Consider the following 16,063-nt stretch of genomic DNA (forward strand, 5'->3'; position numbering starts at 1 on the left):
TCCAAAAACGCACGCAGGCGCTGTCTAGCGACGGACTTGACAATTCAAACATGCGCCCTACGTATGTTTGCTCTCGTCCTTCTCGACCAGACCTGCGACACCCAGCGGCCGGCCGACCTTGACCTTGCGCTTCGTCTCCTTGGGCCGCGAGGGGATCTGCTTGCCCTCGTCGCCGGCCTTGCCCACGTCGCCGACGGGCTCGCCCTCGTCTTCGGCCTCGGAGGCGTCGTCCGAGTCGTTGCCGCCGGCAAAGGCGGCGACCTGTTCCTTGATGGACGAGAGGTCCAGCTTCATGCAGTGGGCGTCCTCGCCGTCGGCGTAGTACTTCTCCTCAATCTTCTCGCGGTCGAAGCCGAGCGTCTTGGAGTAGAGATGGATGGCGGCCTGGTTGGAGACGCGCACGTGCAGGGAGACGTATTGGGCGCCGAAGGTCTCGACCATAGCTAATTCTGGATTTGTGGCCGTCTTGTCAGCCAAAGGTCTTTTCACTCGCTCTTGTGTATTACGGAAGAGAAGGAGTAGAAGTAGAAGAAGAAGACAACGTACGACTCTGCCTCATGAGCTTCTCGGCGATGCCCAGCTTGCGGTGGGTGCGCATGACGGAGAGACTGGTGATGTGGCCGTGCTGGATGCCGTCGGTGGGCTCCTCCTCCATCTTGGCCAAGACATAACCGACAATCTTGGGGTAGTCGTAGGGGGTCTTCTTGGGGCGCGAGACGTCGACGGCGACGTAGGACAGCTGGGGCCAGGACAGGGCATGGTAGAGGTAGTACTTCATGAAGTAGTTCTCGGGCAGGTTCTCGAGGTTGGCATGCTGGATCAGCGGCAGGTCGCTGGACCTCAGCAGGCGGATGTCCATGTTGTCGGCGGTTGTGTGGGCGTCTCGGGGGGCGACTCGGGGTCGGAGGGAGAGGGGCACAGAGAGAGAAAGGCGATGACGGAGTGGTTTGGTTTGGTTGTATCGTATCGTAGTAAAGTCTTCAAGTCGGTGGTAGTGTGGGATGGGTTCAATTGTGGTCGGATGGTGGGGTTGAACAGAAGGTCGGAAGGTTGCTGGCCGGCGGTCCACTTAAACCCAAGCAAGCCATCACTTTCCAGGGAGCTACAGCTACAGCTACAGCGACAGCTACAGCGACAGTGCAGTGCAGTACGTAGGCTTGTCGAGAGCTATAGCAGTCTCCCAGATGTCTTTTTCTTTTTCTTCTTCTCCTTCTCCTTCTCTTCCTATAGCAACGCAGGGCGGTAGGTTTTCAATGATTCATCTATGGGGACTGTTTTCTTTTTCTTTTCTTTTTCCTTCTTCAATGCCATATCATGTCTATTCCCCGATGCCGTGTGAGAAACTCGTATTGCAATCGCTCCAACGATCCGCTTTGCATCGCTACCTACAAGTACAACCTTGGAAACCCACGACATGTATCCCTCCAATTTTCTTGTAACGCTCAATTCTTGCTTCATCTTCTGCCTTTCTTTACATAGAAATGGTCCAGACAAAGCGACCAACATTTGATGATTTGCTTGGACCCTTCCGTGGCCAAGCTCTACTCATCTAACCTATACTATTGCCCCCAACGCCGAGTCCAATGACCGACTCCCTTTAATCCGTCTTCGGGGCTGTTGATTCAGGAACAGTACTTGCGCTGGTCGTCAAGGGGCCCTCCTTGTCCAGCGCCTTCTCACGGATGGGCAGATTCTTCACGGTCCCGTCCATCGCCGGCTTCTCCGGCTTGGTTCCGGCCTCGGCCGCCTTCTTCTCCGCCTTTCGCGCCTTCTTGCGCTCCTTGTCCTCCTGTTTCTTCTTCTTAGCAGCCTCCTCGGCCGCCCGCGTTGCCTGGGTACCCCCGAACCTTTCCCTCCACTCGGCCACCTTCTTGTCATCTATCCTCGAGAAGAGGTAAGCGGCCTTGGCAATCTGGTGTCCAGGCTTGATGGCCTCTGTGTCAAACGTGTCAGGAATCGAGGCAAGAGGCGCATTCAGCTGCTCCATCAGAGAAGTCGAAGTCGAAGGCATGTACGGGGATGAGATGGAAGCAAGAAGGCTGCAGAGGTTCAGAGCCAACCCAATGACCGTCTTGGTGCGCTCGGGGTGGTCGTTCAGAGCAGCGTTGTCCAAGCGGTATTGGAGCAGGTTGTTGCCCTTGGAGCTGATCTCCAGCACCTTCTTGATGCCAGACCTCAGGTGCACTTCCTCCATGAGACCATTGTACTCCTTGAGAGCCCCGTTGACCTCGGCGATCCATGCCGGGAAATCAAAGCTCTCGTCCGTGTACGAGGCAGAGAACTCGGGAACCTTGCCCTCGAATTTGGCGTTGACAAACTTGATCACACGGTTGCAGAAGTTGCCAAAGTTGGCCAGCAGCTCGTTGTTGTTGGCGGCAACAAAGTCGGCCCACATGAACTGCGTGTCGCCCGTCTCGGGTCGGCTGGCCAGCAGGTAGTATCGCCACACCGACGGAGGGATGCCCGTCTCCTTGGCCTGGTCTCCAAACACACCCACACCTCGCGACTTGGAGAACTTGGTGTTCTCGTAGTTGAGGTACTCACAAGTCGAGATGGTGTTGAGCTGAGTCCACTTGTCGGCCGTGCCTATTTGCGAACCAGGGAAAATGACGGTGTGGAAGGGAACGTTGTCCTTGCCCATGAACTGGTAGAGCTTGACGTCCTCGGGGTTGCGCCACCACTGCTCCCACTCGTCCGTGTAGTTGGCCGTGATGCTGGGGTAGCCGATGCAGGCGTCGAACCACACGTACATGACCTTGTTCTCGAAGCCCTTGAGCGGTACAGGCACACCCCACTTGAGATCTCTGGTGATACTTCGGCCCTCCAGACCTCTCTCCAGCCACGACTTGGTGATGGCGACACCATTGGAAGACCACTTGCCCTCGGTGCTCGACTTCTCTACCCATTTGACGATCTCGGGCGACAGCTTGTCGAGGCGCAGGAAGATGTGAGTGGTGTCCTTGGGGACCGGGGTGGTGTTGTCGACCTTGCACTTGGGGTTGATCAACTCCAGGGGGTCGAGCAGCTGGCCGCACTTGTCGCATTGGTCGCCACGGGCGTCGTCGTACTGGCACTTGGGGCAGGTTCCCTCGACGAAGCGGTCGGCCAAGAAGGCCTTGTGGTCGGGGTGCTCGCAGTAGGGCTGGGTAGTGGTGCGCTCCTCGAGGTAGCCGTTCTTGTGGAGCTTCAGGAAGATGTCCTGGACGATCTCGGTCTGCTTGGGGGTGGTGGTGCGGCCAAAGTAGTCGAAGCCGAGCTCGAACCAGTCGTAGATCTCCTTGTGCTTGGCGTGGAACTCATCGCACAGCTGCTGGGGAGTCTGCTTGGTCTCGAGGGCCTTGGTCTCGGTGGCGGTGCCGTACTCGTCGGTGCCGCAGATGAACAGGGTCGGGCGATTCCTCAGCTTGCTATATCTGGAGAAGACATCGGCGCTGAGCAGCGAACCGATGATGTTGCCGAGATGGGGCACATTGTTCACGTAGGGCAATGCGCTGGTGATGAGGATGTTTTCCTTTCCCTTCTCGGGGAGAATGACGCTGGGGGCCGCCATGTTCGTAGTCGCTTTTTATTGCGTATGACAACACTCAGATAGAGGTGCGTACGTAGTAGAGGCAGTCAGTCAGTCAATCAACGGATGGCGGGGTATATCGCAGTCAGTGAGCCTGGGTGGGAGAAGTGGGTTTCCTGGTTCCCTGGTTCCCTGGCAGCTCTGGGTCGTAAAAAAGATTGAGAAGGAGCGAGAGGCACCACAAAGGGATGGGCAGAATATGACCAACTAGCGTCCGCTGTCTGAGTCACAAATGAGCGATCCTCGGGACTGTTCCTGTTTTGTATTGCCTACAAGAAAAGAAAAAAAAAAAAAAGTCAGGATGATAAGTCGGGCGAGTAATTGGGCCAGTGTCAGTCTCGGGGCTGGCTATCTGAGCGGGCGGGCGAGTTTATGGCGGGGTGGGCAGCAAAACGACATGCCCCTCCATGCCATCAAAAATAGATCGGCGCGTGTACCAGCGTACCGGGTACCGGCTATCCACGCAGCCAATTGGCCCGTTCAGTTCTTGGGCTTGAACAAGTCGCTGTGAGAATCCGTTACTCTGCTTGATATATACCAGACTCAGAAAATTCCGGAAAGTTATTTCGTACAATAATTGGAACACATAGCGAGACACAAACCATGGCTTCGGATCCCTTTGACGACGTCCTGAACCTCGAGGACCAATACTACGACCAGGGGTACAAGCTAGGATATGACGACGGCTTTCAGGCCGGCAAGACCGAAGGTCGCTCAGTCGGCCTGAAGAAGGGCTATGAGAAGTTCCTGGAAGCCGGCCGGCTGCAGAGCAAAGCCGTCATCTGGGCCAACCGCATCCCCCACATGCAAACGGCTGCTCCGGACCTTGATAACAACAACATCACACGCCTCCCGCCCATCAGCAACAGCAATGCGAGACTGGAGAAGAACATCACGTCGCTCTACGCCCTGGTCGAGCCTGGCACCCTATCTACCGAGAACACGGACGGGGCAGTCAATGACTTCGATGACCGCCTAAAGAGGGCCCAGGGGAAACTGAAGATCGTCGAAAGGGGCATCGGCGAGGAGAGCGAGAAAGCCAGTACGGAAAAGGGTGCTGCTGGGCCAGCGCGGAACGAGATATGAAGAGAACTCGCTTCGTCAAATTCGAGATCTCACACGAACCCGCATGCTCATAGTATGCAGGCGTCACTCTATACTTGAACTAGGCGCTGTTGAACATGTTGGCCATACCATCCAGCGACGTCACGTTTCCATTGCCTTTTAAGGCGGGAAGTTGCCCCTCTGGGCGACAGTGACTCTGGCTGTCACGGGCCAAAACAACTCCCTTCCATGCACAGGTGGAAGTGGTACAGTATCATAGATACTGGCAAACAGAAGTGCAAGGGCTCTCGGCCACGGCCTAGAATTGAGGCATATACTGGACATGGAAAGCACTCGGGAACAACAGTGCGGCCATTTCGATCAAGCAAAAGCTTAGACCACAATGAAAATCTATACCATCTTCTGCTAGGTTATGTACACTGTCTTTGTCTTCGATTTGACCATCTTGTCGCTCGCCCTTTCTCACTCCTCTATTTGAACGTCCGGCAGGGGTATCTGTGAAATGTTAGTAAATTCTCCCTCGTAGTCATCATCGGAGAGCGAGGAAGGGGAATGGGGGAGAAACGTACCCGTCACCGTAAGACTGGTCCTCGAGCAGCTCGTACTCCTTGACCTCCCAAGCACCGCTGTTATCGGCCTTGAGCGCCTGCCCGCTCGGCATGGGCGGCAGCCCGTTGACGAACAGGTCCGCCGCGGCGGTCGCGACGCCCTGCTTGCCCTTCTGCTCGAAGAACTCGGCGAGCCCCTGCTGCTGCCCCTGCTCCTGGGCGACCGCGAGGGCCTTCTCGCCGGCCTCGCCGATCAGCTCCTGCTTGGGGGCCGCGGCGGAGCCCACGCCCAGCAGCGCCACGGCGTCGCCCTGGTTCACGAACGACAGCCGCGGGTACGCGCGCCGCGAGTCCCGCTTCCAGTACGGGTTGTCGGCGATGTCGCCCGCGGGGATGGTGACGGGGTCGTCGTACAGCATTGGGTCCGTGCCGCCGGGGGTCGGCCAGCGGTACGTCGGGTTCAGGGGAACACCGCTGCTGCGGTTGGGGTCGATGGCGAAGGCGCGGCGGACGCGCTGCCAGACACCGGTCGGCTCGAGAGTGTATTTCTAGAACCGGGGGGTCTGCATGTTAGAACAAGGACGTCGGCACGAAGGAGGACATCGGCATGTAGCGGACAGGAGAGCCTGTCCGGGCTGGCGCCAATTGGGTAGCGCGAATGGGGCGACGGTGGGCGACTCGTACCTGGCTGATGCTCACTGCGCCCCCGGCAGCTTTGACTACTGCTTTGGAGGCCATGGTGGCTGATATGACGCGGCAATTGCTTGTTGGTAATTGAGATGCTCGTCTTGATGTTGAGCTTGGTTGGAGGTTCAAAGCAGGCCGAGCTCCGGTAGATGAACCGAGAATTTGCCGATCCACCTTAGAAGTAAGTGAATAAATAACCTTCCCGAACGTCCTTCCACCTGTTGGACTAACAAACTCACCACCGCCGATCTACTGGGTAACATGGTAATGGGTTTATGCCATATTGGAATGTCGATCTACTGAAGTTGAAATCCGATATTGTATGAGCCCGGCTTCCAACCAGTTTTCTTGACCACATGATGGCTCGATGCCAGAACTCCTGTCTGCACACACACTGGCCGAGCATGCACATGCACATTATATCCAGTTACTAGGTTCTGCTACAACAACAATTGCCTCCATGGACTGGTTGGATTATTTCATCTGAATTGAGAGCGGTTTAGTAATGCTTGGTGTAGCAGAGCATGGATGATACAAGACACTTTGGTAACTAATAGCACATATTATTCGTATCGTAACCCGAAGGGGAGAATCGGGGGGGGGGCCACCGCTCCCTATAATACATTGCCAGAGACTCTTTCGCTTTGTCGAGCTGGCAGATCTCTCGTTTCATCTCAGCACTTTAGGCCTTTCCTACCGAGAGCAGGAACTGACCACCATTCTTGCCGCTTCCACTGGGCAGGTAGGCAACATTGGGGTTCGTCGCAAGCGTCTGTGCAATCTCTCTGCTGGCTTCGATCCTTCGAAGCTGGAGCAGACCGTCACCGGCCTTGGCAATGGCCTTGCTAATGGTCTCGGCACTCTCGGCTTCACCCTCGGCGCGGATGACGTTGGCTTGACGCTCCTGCTCGGCCTTCTCGACGATGAAGCGCGCGCGCTCGGCATCCTGCTGAGCGATCTGCTTCTGCTCGACGGCCTTGGTGAACTCCTTTCCGAAGGTCATGTGCGTAATAGAGACATCCTCGAGTGCAATGTTGAACTCGGATGCGCGCTTCATCAGGTCTGACCGGATGCGGTTGGAAACAGCTTCACGCTGCGTAATAAGTTCTGCGGCGTCGAACTGGGCGACAATAGACTTCAGGACTTCGTTGCCGATGGAGGGCAATACTCTCTCATCGTAATCTGTACCAAGATTCTGTTATATCATGTTAGCCGCTGAAGCTGTGGTAGGCGGCGAGGTCCTAGCCAGCGAGCGCATGAAGCGCAGCTGCTTCTCTCCAAGAAGCCGGCTTACCTGGTAAATCTTAGGCAGCGACTTGACTTCTGGTCGGTGCAACACTCTCAGCGTCAGGCTGACCATCTGCAAATCCTTGCTACCCGTCGTCGTGGCGATGTTGCGCGGCTTGGTCCGGACGTCGAAATGGATGGATCGTTGTAACCAGGGAACCAGGAAATGTGTGCCCTCGCTGATGACCTCCTCCTTCACGCCCTTTAATCTGTCGAAAATGACGGCTCTGGTTCCTCCACGGACATCGTACATGGACTGCTGGGCCAGGGCAGCGGCACCAAAGACCGGAAGGCCTAAGCGGTAGACGGCGCTGAGAATACGGGCCTCCATTCTGACGATGAGTTGCCGGGGCTGTGTGGGATGAAGAGTCGACTGTTATTTGCGGTGTCGGCTCAGAGGACACGGTCGTTGGCCTTTGTTTCCTTTTTTTACAGCTGCCGCCGAATTCTCAAAACGAAGCTGGGGAATTGAAGCTGGAGCTCTGTTGATGATGGGTGGATTGCCCGCCGACGGGGCCATTGCTTCTGGTTCTAAGCTGGAGCTGCCAGCCCGCTAACCTTGTTTAGGCATGGCGTAGCGGAAGAATCCAAAAAGCTCGGGCGCTTGCTGACTAACATTTGGTTGCCATTCTTCTCTCTCACAAAACAAAACGGACAGAGCCGGAACAACCTTTGACTCCCTCCAAAAAGAGTCTAACCCCTTTCGGATAGATTCAAGCTCTCTCGGATTCGCGCCTTGCCTGGACTTTTGACGTCGCAAAACCTCCTGCTTCCCACGACACCCTGCACATCTCAATTGATATCCCCAGCACGTCAATTGACCCAATCTCGACAACATGAGACCTACTCAGATGCTCCAGGCTGGCGGTGGCGACGCCCCCGCTCGGCAAGTACGGAAAGTCAGTGATGCCCCCCCCCCGAAGACAGCTGAGGCTTTTTGCTTCGGCAATATTACACAGCCCATGGCGACAACATCCATGCCCAACGGACGTAGGCTAACCTCACTTCTCTAGGTACCTCGGTGGCTGGGGTAACTTCGGTAAGTGACAGCCCATGAACGACACGCTTCGCTGCTCGCCCGTCCAACTACTACGAAAATTGCTCCATCTGCCCGAACCCGATTTTCTTCGTCTTCGAAATGATGGCGGAGACGACGGGGAGCGTCGACAGATGCCATTGTACCGGGACAGACGACAGAAACGTACGAATGCACGGATACGGAAATGCTGACGGTATGGCATATAACAGGCGGATCCAAGCAGCGCGGCATCATCACCTACGGCCTGAGTGCCAACCGACAGAACCCCCTGGCCGGCGCCGCCCACGCCGCCATCTTCAACAGCTGGCGCCGATTCCGCGGCCAGGTCCTCTACGTCGCCCCCTATGATCTTCTTCTACTACGTCATGGACTGGGCCATCGAGAGGTACGGACGGACACACATACCTCCCCCTACATTCAATAGGAACGAACATGTGCCAACTAACACGGAAATGCAGAAACCACTACCTCAACTCCAAGCACGGCCGCCACGAGTTGGGCGATGCCGAATAAGCTTCGTAACGTACACTGTAAGCTTATTAGAGACAAAGGGGATAAACGAGGAAGAAAGGACGCTGTGTGGATGCATAGATCAACACGTGTATACCATTAGACTGGGGTCCCTTCATAGGATACCAAAAAAAGCAAGACTCGTTCAGTTTAACAAACCAATCCTCTATTTGTTCCTTGCATAGATATCCTCGCTGGATTCCGTGATACTGATGGGTTTGTTGAACCGTGTACTGTAGTTCGGGATATATACTACGGCGGTCTCAGAACCGCATAGATGAGTTGAGTATGTTGAATTCCTGTCGTATTTGGACGGACAGAACAGCACTGTGTCAGACATCAGGGCCGATATAGGGGCTTAGGTTGTTGATCAGTTCTTGGTGCCAAATGACGTCTCAGCCGGAAGCTATCTGTGTGGTATTACATGATTCCGAAGATATTTTTACGCAAGCCATTAACGCCGTAGAATGCACTCTCTTCCTCCCCCCACCTTCCCTGTCGTCATAAACCAGGCTCAATCTCACAAGATAATGCTGTCCGCCTGCTCCAGCCACAAATTGGCCAGGTCCTTTGTCAGGCCGAGCCGGATGACCTTCAGGATATCCGCTGACGAGCTCGACGCCAGCACCTCCGTCCTCCAGTCCCAGCTTCTCTTGATGGGCCCCTTGAGCACGCCGCTGTTGCGTATCGACTTGTGCAGCTGGGATGCCATCATCGAGCTGCCGGTCATGACGAAGCTACCGCCCAAAGACGCGTTCGACATCTTCATCAGATCGCCCGGTGTGGATCCCTTTCCTTGACCCGAGGATAAGACAATCTGGAAAAACGCATCCGCCGCTTCGTATACCCTCGAGCCGACCGTCTCGATGTCCTCGACAGCTTTGAGAAGGGTGTCGATCTGCTCCAGAGTGATCACCGTGGGGTTTTGGTTGACGAATATGGATGCTTCACCAAGCAAAGCAAGGATGAAATCCTCGCTGACAACGGCATCGCGCGTATCGTCGTACAGACCACCGCGGATGTTGTCGTCGGCACTGGCAACGACAAAGACCAAAGCGGTCGCTGCTTGTTGGCGGCGTGCCAGGGAGACGGAGGTGCTCTTGCCGCTGCCGTCCCGCAATTCGTAGAATTTCCGTAAGGTGGCATATCCGCTAAGCATCTTGCCCAACAACTCGGCTGCCTCCAAGTCTTGCTTGGCAAATTGCTCTAGAGTCGTGGTGCGTTCCTGGAGAAGACTCTTGAGTCTGGCGTCCAACTCACTGTCCGGGGGTAGATGGTGGACTCGGCAAGGGAAATCGACATGAGCCCGTTAAGCACATCTCGAATCTTCCCGGGGCGATGGGCCAGGGCGTAGTACCAAAGCATCTCCCCGAAACGGAAGGTCTCTTTCTTGAGCACATCACCATATTTCTAATTTTTGTTAGTCCAATTCCTTTTGTCAAGAAACATACGAAGCAGACTTACCTCGGCTGTGTCTTCGGCGAAATTGATCATGCCGAGATCATTCAGGAGCGCCCATATCTTATCCACCGTCTCGTGGCTGTCGGGCTGGATTTTCTCAAGAATGTCATGTAACAGGTCGTTTACCAGATCCTCCGAACGTTCGGGGGAGTCCATTCGGCCAACGATTTGTACGGCCATTTCCCACCCATCGCGAGTGACGTGGGCCACCACGCCGCCTCTCTTTTTGACCGAGCCCGTAAGCTGCTTGATGTCATTAAGACCTCGCGCGTACGAAACTAGTGTGGAGTCCTTCACGCCATCTTGGTTCCCGGACATGCCCTGGTTCATGCCAAGTACTTCAAGATCATCTGCATCGAAATTGTCCATGGAGATGAGGTTCTGAGGCTCAGGCGGAGGTAACCAGCGACCGAGCGAAGCGACCTCGGCAACAGAAGATGCGATGGGCAGAGACCACGAGCTCAGAAATCCGACAACGCCATCGATGTTGCCTTCGAAGACGCTCGAAATGCATACTTCGACGGAGTCGAGTCCGTTAAAATGGAAGTCTGACTCCATGGCTGCATGGAAACATTGTGCCAACCGATCCAATGCATCATCCTTCATCGAGGGCTCGCCCATGATAGACTGAGAACGCGACAAACCCAGTCTTCGGTTGTGATGGCCATCGTCCCACCAGCCGAAGAGACCGATTGTTGCCTCACACCAGTCTTGAGCTCCTGCCGTGATGGCCTCAACGTCTCCCACCAAGATGGAGTAAAGTGACTGGAGAGACTCGTAAACATCCCACGGCAGGCGACTCTGGGCCTTTCTGGCGAGTCTTGCCATAGCGCCATGCCCGTCTTCGGACTCACCAAAGTCGGAGCCAGCGAAACGGCGCGCAGCGGGCTGAGGCTGGTCCTTGCCCTCGGCGAACTGGACAAGGCTCTCCTTTGCTGCCGTCGCCTTCAGGCGGAACAAAGTCCAATTGCTCTCATGGATGTCCCAGTTGGAATCGGCAACGGCCGGGCATAGCTCCATAATTTGGCAGGCATCTTCAACGACCTTCTCGATATTTCTCAGTGGCTGACCAGTATAAGCAGGTTCTCCGCGGGTCCCTTTTCTGACTTGGTTCCACCCCGCATTGCGAAGCAACTTGATGGCGGCTGTGATGTCGCCACGAATCAGGGACATGTAGATAGCTTGCCAAAAGAGACCATGTGATGCTGGACTTGGCCGGTGGGCAAGGATGCTGACCACTTGACCATCGCTAGGGTTGTGGTACTCCCGCTGCCACTCGAAAAGAGTCTGGGGCAGCGTCACTGGCTGGAAGTTTCCAAACTGATCCTCTTCGGGGGTGCATGGTGAATACGAAAGACCATGGCAGCTATAAACGCGGCTTTTTCAAATGCAGTCGAGTTAGGCCCAGGGCCGATAGTCGCACCATGCTCTTCGTTGCTCTTGGGCAGGAACTTGGCGTGGGGCTCCCATACATCGCGGACCAGGTAATCCGCCGCTCCGGCCAGAGTCATGTCCAGCTTGTCGGTATCATCTTGGGCACCTACACCTTCGTCGTACAGGCGTGCAATAACCTCTTCGGTCTGAAGGATAAGACTATGAGGTTCGGATATCCGGGCATGACCAAGCTGAGTGAAGAGATCTTTGGCGACCGCCGAGTATTTGGTGTCCCTACGCCGGCCGAAGAGGGATCGCATTGACGAGGCACGGAAGATATCGCCGGCCTCCTTTTGCATTCGTTTGTTGGCGGCGGGCGTGCCCATCAAGAGGTCCATGGTGTCTCCGCCCCCCAGGAAATTGCCGCTGTAGTCGGTGGCCTCCATCTCCCGCACCAAATCGTCTTCAATGTCGTAGTCGCCATCATCCTCAACCATCGCGTCAACGTCGTCTTCTCCTTCGGCATCCTCTTCGTCGTCGTCGAACTCTTCGTCTTCTTGTGCGCCCATGATGTCGTCATCCTCGTCTTCATCGTCGTCATCGGAGTCGAAATGCATACCGTAAGTGCCCGGTTGCGAAGCAGGCGCCGCATTGTCGGCGTCTTCGTCGGAATCTTCTAGGTCGTCGAGGACGGAATAGGAATGCTTCCCGAGCCCGGAGGGTTGCCGGCTAGTCGTACTGCCTCGGAGGGAGCTGCCGAGGGGAACATTGGGCGTCCTACGCGATTTGGATGCGCCACCGATATTTGGTCTTCCGAAGTTGGGAGCCTTGATCTTGCCTGCCATGGCGCCAATAGAACTTGTTAGATAGGACGGCGAGGGTTCACCCATGGGCGTGAAAGAAGGGGCCGGAGACGGCTGTGCCTGGCCAGCTGGGGTGGTAGATGGGTGCTCGCCATTGTAGTGTGTTTGCTTCCGCTCTGGAGTGGAAGGTGAGCTGACTTCGGGCAATCGGTACGACATGGCGATGGATTATTAGGTACGATGATTGGATCAACAGGCCGGGCGGGACAGCAGTAAAAGAAGTTTCGGTGCTGTGCTGCGGTGCCGCATAGGAAAGAATGGGAGGGATGCGCTGGGATCAGAATGGTGACTACGGTCACCTCAGCTGCGTGGTTGCGTTGCGCCGAAGGATCAGCGTTGGGACAAATTTATTTAGTAGAGTCGCGAGACTGGGCCGCATCAAAATGCTTGATTGAAGCTCGACGCGGTTGGTCTGGTCGGGGCCTGTTTTCAGTAGCTTGCCGACTCTCGAGCTGGGAGAGAGTGGAGGCCAAAAAGTACGGGTACCTTAGGTGCTAAAAGGTGCCTCAGTAACTGCTGAGTTACAGCCTGCAGCTTTCACAGGCTGCCTGTCACTGCGAGAACACAGGCCTTCTCATTGGCTTAAATTCCATTCCATCAAATTGGGCAGGCTCTTAGGGACGGCATTTGAGGAATTTGGCACCGCCCGCCTACATGCATCATTGATGCAACCTCAACTGCCAATGTCAGGGAAAACCCATTGGCAAGCCGTTGTTTTTCCAAAGAGCTTGCTGACATGACAAAATAAACTTTTTTTTATTTGGTTTTGAAACGGCCCGACATGTCTGATTGAAACTGCAAAGAGAAAGGAGGAGATACCTACATACTCACATAGTCCTTTGACCAATTGATTCGTTGCCGGACCAGACTGTTACCTGACCTTACCTTACCTCAAGACAAGACCAGTTCCAGTTCCAGTTCCAGTTATGTGAGATCGAAGGGAACATTCGAAAAGATCTTGCTGCGTTGTTTTTTCTGTTTATGGCAGGCCTTTGTGCTCCGTCTGGCCCGGGAAATCTGTTGAAAATGCATGCGCCACCTATCTATGTACGAGTAACCGGCTGTCAGATTTCGATACCCCTTTTAACATTCGGGCCTTCAATGCCCTCAATTCGTCTCGCGAGATCGATGATACGTCTTCCGGGCACCGGATCAATCAATTAGCCCGCTCTGGCCCATCTGCGATCTTTGATATACCATCATCATCGGTCCACGTCGTGCAAAAGCTCAGCTCAGCCCTGCAGCTATTGATTGACTTGATGAATCTGGCAACCCGTCCATCCATCCACCTTCCCACCCCCAATTGCTGAGCCCGTTCTGTTGCAACACGTAAGCCCCGAGCCCGCGGGTACCCCTAGAATCACGACCTCCAGGACCGACACCCCCCCTAGTTGCCGAATGCCTTAACGCCCTTTCGCTTAAGGCCTACTACAGCAACCAGACAGGATCCGATTGCGAAGGGAGAGAGAGAGCTCTTTTTTTTGTATTGCTTTGTCTAACCCACCTACCTATACTTACCTAGTGTGCGACGGCCAACTATAGCACCTCTTCTAAAAAGTCTCTGAAGAAAGACCTCGCTTTCAAAAAGCCGTCACAAGCCGCGGTTGCTTTCTCTTTTTGCATGCTGGCCTTTTGATCCGCCTCGTCTGAGGAATCATAAGCACAATCCCAGGATAATGACTGAAAAAATGGCAGCCATGGACTATAGCGGTGGTAGTATCAACGCGGACCATCTCTGCGTCGTGGTACACGGAGTACGTATACGCTTACACCCTTACACCACCACCACCACCAATGCCATGTTACACGGCTCCATGCGTCATTCACCAAGATCCGCGATCGGTCGCTAACCGCGGTTTGCCTGCGCGCAGTTATGGGGAAACCCCAACCATATGAAAACCGTGGCCAAGACATTGCGAGACGCCTATTCGGACGACGAACTCTACATCCTCCTCGCCAAGCGCAACAGCGGCAGTTCCACCTACGACGGCATCGAGCGAGGAGGCGAGCGCGTCTGCGAAGAGATCCAGGAAGAGATCAAGAAGATCAGGGCCAATGGCGGAAACATCACGAAGCTGAGCATCGTGGGCTACTCGCTGGGTGGCTTGGTGTCCCGCTATGCCGTGGGTTTGCTCCATGCGAAGGGCATCCTGGACGAGCTCCGGCCCATGGTATGTGGAATATTTGCGCTCTGTCTTGCTGGCTCTGCTGCTGCTGCTGCTGCTGCTGTGTCCTGATGCTGATACTTTGGTCCAAGAACTTCACGACGTTTGCCTCGCCGCATCTCGGCGTGCGGTCACCGCTGCGCGGGTGGCACAACCACGTCTGGAATGTTCTGGGGGCGCGGACACTGTCCATGTCGGGCAGGCAACTGTTCACCATCGACAACTTCCGCGACACCGGCAAGGCCTTGCTCTCCATCATGGCCGACCCCGACTCGATCTTCATGGAGGGTCTCGCCCGGTTCAAGCGCAAGACTCTCTACGCCAACATCGCCCATGACCGGAGTGTCCCGTACTATACGGCGTGCATTGCCAAGACGGACCCCTATCGGAATCTGGAAAAGGTCAAATTCAACTACGTACCCGGCTACGAAGACGTCGTTTTGGACCCCATCAACCCCGTCCGACCCAGTCTCAAACCTGACGGCATGACGTTGGAGTCGCTAACCAACAATGGTTTGTGGTACCTCAAGAACGCCCCTAAAATCACGCTCATCGCAGTCCTCGTGCCCATTGCCATCATTGGGTTCCTGATCAACTCGGTCATCCAGAATTCGCGCAGTTCCAAGAGGATCAAACTGTATGAAAGCGGCCTCGCAGGCATCGAGCCGGGCAAGTACCGCGTACCCGTCATGATGCAAGAGCTGCGGCAGAGAGTCGAGGGCGCCTACGAAGATATCAACAACTCGCAGCACCAGGAATACCTGGCCTCTTCCGACGACGAGAACGAGCGCGAGATGAACGAGCGGGATCGCAAGACGCTGGCCCGCGAGCGCCGGATGTCGCATCCGCAGTGGCCGACGCTGGCTCTCGCGCCGTACCAGTTCGACATGATCAACCAACTCGACAGCTTGGGGTGGCACAAATACCCCGTCTATCTCCGCAAGAACCACCATACGCACGCGGCCATCATCGTCCGGATGGAGAAGCCCTCGTTTGTAGAGGGCTACACCGTGATGAAGCATTGGATCCAGGAGGAGTTCCTGATGTAGCGGGGGAAGAGTCCAGTCCGTCTTTGGTTATTTTGGCGCTCATAGCATAGCGAAGGTGTTTTTTTCCGGGTAGGCAGCGTGGCGGCGTGGGTATCAAGACACTCAGGCAGTGTCGACAGGAGTAGGAGGTATGTATGTGCCAAGGGCAACTTTTGGATAGAGGGCTTAATATAGACAACATGGTAAACTAGATTGTAAAGTAGACTTTCTATAGAGTTTTTTTTTACTTTGTTCATCATCACAGCACGATACTGACTGAGTAGGTATCTGCGATTTGCTGCTCAGCTTTCAGTGCTTCGTTCCATACAACCCTGCCCCTATACTCGATTGCCGACAGTGTCCAATGACACGCACTTCCAGGCTGCATATCTCCATCCAAATGGGGTTTGGAGGGTGGACCCCTACCGACAATCTGCAGGGATTCCTTTTGTAGCGTGCATAAACCTG

General features: G+C 55.1%; 8 protein-coding genes across 8 annotated transcripts; 3 read left to right on the forward strand and 5 right to left on the reverse strand.

The window, feature by feature from the left end:
• Positions 1-57: 57 nt before the first annotated feature.
• On the reverse strand, positions 58-859 carry PG986_007308 (acetyltransferase; the record flags this gene model as incomplete). Its single annotated transcript, XM_066843530.1, has 2 exons — positions 58-449; positions 547-859. 2 exons carry the CDS (start codon positions 857-859, stop codon positions 58-60), a joined length of 705 nt encoding a protein of 234 aa, XP_066699642.1.
• A 738-nt stretch (positions 860-1,597) lies between these two features.
• PG986_007309 (methionyl-tRNA synthetase) lies at positions 1,598-3,550 on the reverse strand (the record flags this gene model as incomplete). The annotated part of the gene is made up of 1 exon (XM_066843531.1): positions 1,598-3,550. The coding sequence occupies one exon, from the start codon at positions 3,548-3,550 to the stop codon at positions 1,598-1,600; it is 1,953 nt and encodes a 650-aa protein (XP_066699643.1).
• A 621-nt stretch (positions 3,551-4,171) lies between these two features.
• Positions 4,172-4,654, forward strand: PG986_007310 (uncharacterized protein; the record flags this gene model as incomplete). Its single annotated transcript, XM_066843532.1, has 1 exon — positions 4,172-4,654. The coding sequence occupies one exon, from the start codon at positions 4,172-4,174 to the stop codon at positions 4,652-4,654; it is 483 nt and encodes a 160-aa protein (XP_066699644.1).
• Positions 4,655-5,103: 449 nt separating this feature from the next.
• On the reverse strand, positions 5,104-5,919 carry PG986_007311 (uncharacterized protein; the record flags this gene model as incomplete). The annotated part of the gene is made up of 3 exons (XM_066843533.1): positions 5,104-5,128; positions 5,203-5,729; positions 5,866-5,919. The coding sequence occupies 3 exons, from the start codon at positions 5,917-5,919 to the stop codon at positions 5,104-5,106; spliced, it is 606 nt and encodes a 201-aa protein (XP_066699645.1).
• Positions 5,920-6,550: 631 nt separating this feature from the next.
• On the reverse strand, positions 6,551-7,486 carry PG986_007312 (Prohibitin; the record flags this gene model as incomplete). The annotated part of the gene is made up of 2 exons (XM_066843534.1): positions 6,551-7,063; positions 7,163-7,486. 2 exons carry the CDS (start codon positions 7,484-7,486, stop codon positions 6,551-6,553), a joined length of 837 nt encoding a protein of 278 aa, XP_066699646.1.
• Positions 7,487-7,991: 505 nt separating this feature from the next.
• On the forward strand, positions 7,992-8,707 carry PG986_007313 (cytochrome b-c1 complex subunit 8; the record flags this gene model as incomplete). Its single annotated transcript, XM_066843535.1, has 4 exons — positions 7,992-8,041; positions 8,169-8,194; positions 8,404-8,579; positions 8,675-8,707. The coding sequence occupies 4 exons, from the start codon at positions 7,992-7,994 to the stop codon at positions 8,705-8,707; spliced, it is 285 nt and encodes a 94-aa protein (XP_066699647.1).
• A 517-nt stretch (positions 8,708-9,224) lies between these two features.
• Positions 9,225-12,561, reverse strand: PG986_007314 (uncharacterized protein; the record flags this gene model as incomplete). The annotated part of the gene is made up of 4 exons (XM_066843536.1): positions 9,225-9,896; positions 9,965-10,114; positions 10,169-11,470; positions 11,524-12,561. The coding sequence occupies 4 exons, from the start codon at positions 12,559-12,561 to the stop codon at positions 9,225-9,227; spliced, it is 3,162 nt and encodes a 1,053-aa protein (XP_066699648.1).
• Positions 12,562-14,090: 1,529 nt separating this feature from the next.
• Positions 14,091-15,616, forward strand: PG986_007315 (serine esterase-domain-containing protein; the record flags this gene model as incomplete). Its single annotated transcript, XM_066843537.1, has 3 exons — positions 14,091-14,156; positions 14,274-14,573; positions 14,660-15,616. 3 exons carry the CDS (start codon positions 14,091-14,093, stop codon positions 15,614-15,616), a joined length of 1,323 nt encoding a protein of 440 aa, XP_066699649.1.
• Between the last annotated feature and the right edge of the window lie 447 nt (positions 15,617-16,063).

This window comes from Apiospora aurea (genome assembly GCF_038362705.1).
Source record: "Apiospora aurea strain CBS 24483 chromosome Unknown utg000005l_segment0_segment0, whole genome shotgun sequence".
Taxonomy (NCBI): domain Eukaryota; kingdom Fungi; phylum Ascomycota; class Sordariomycetes; order Amphisphaeriales; family Apiosporaceae; genus Apiospora; species Apiospora aurea.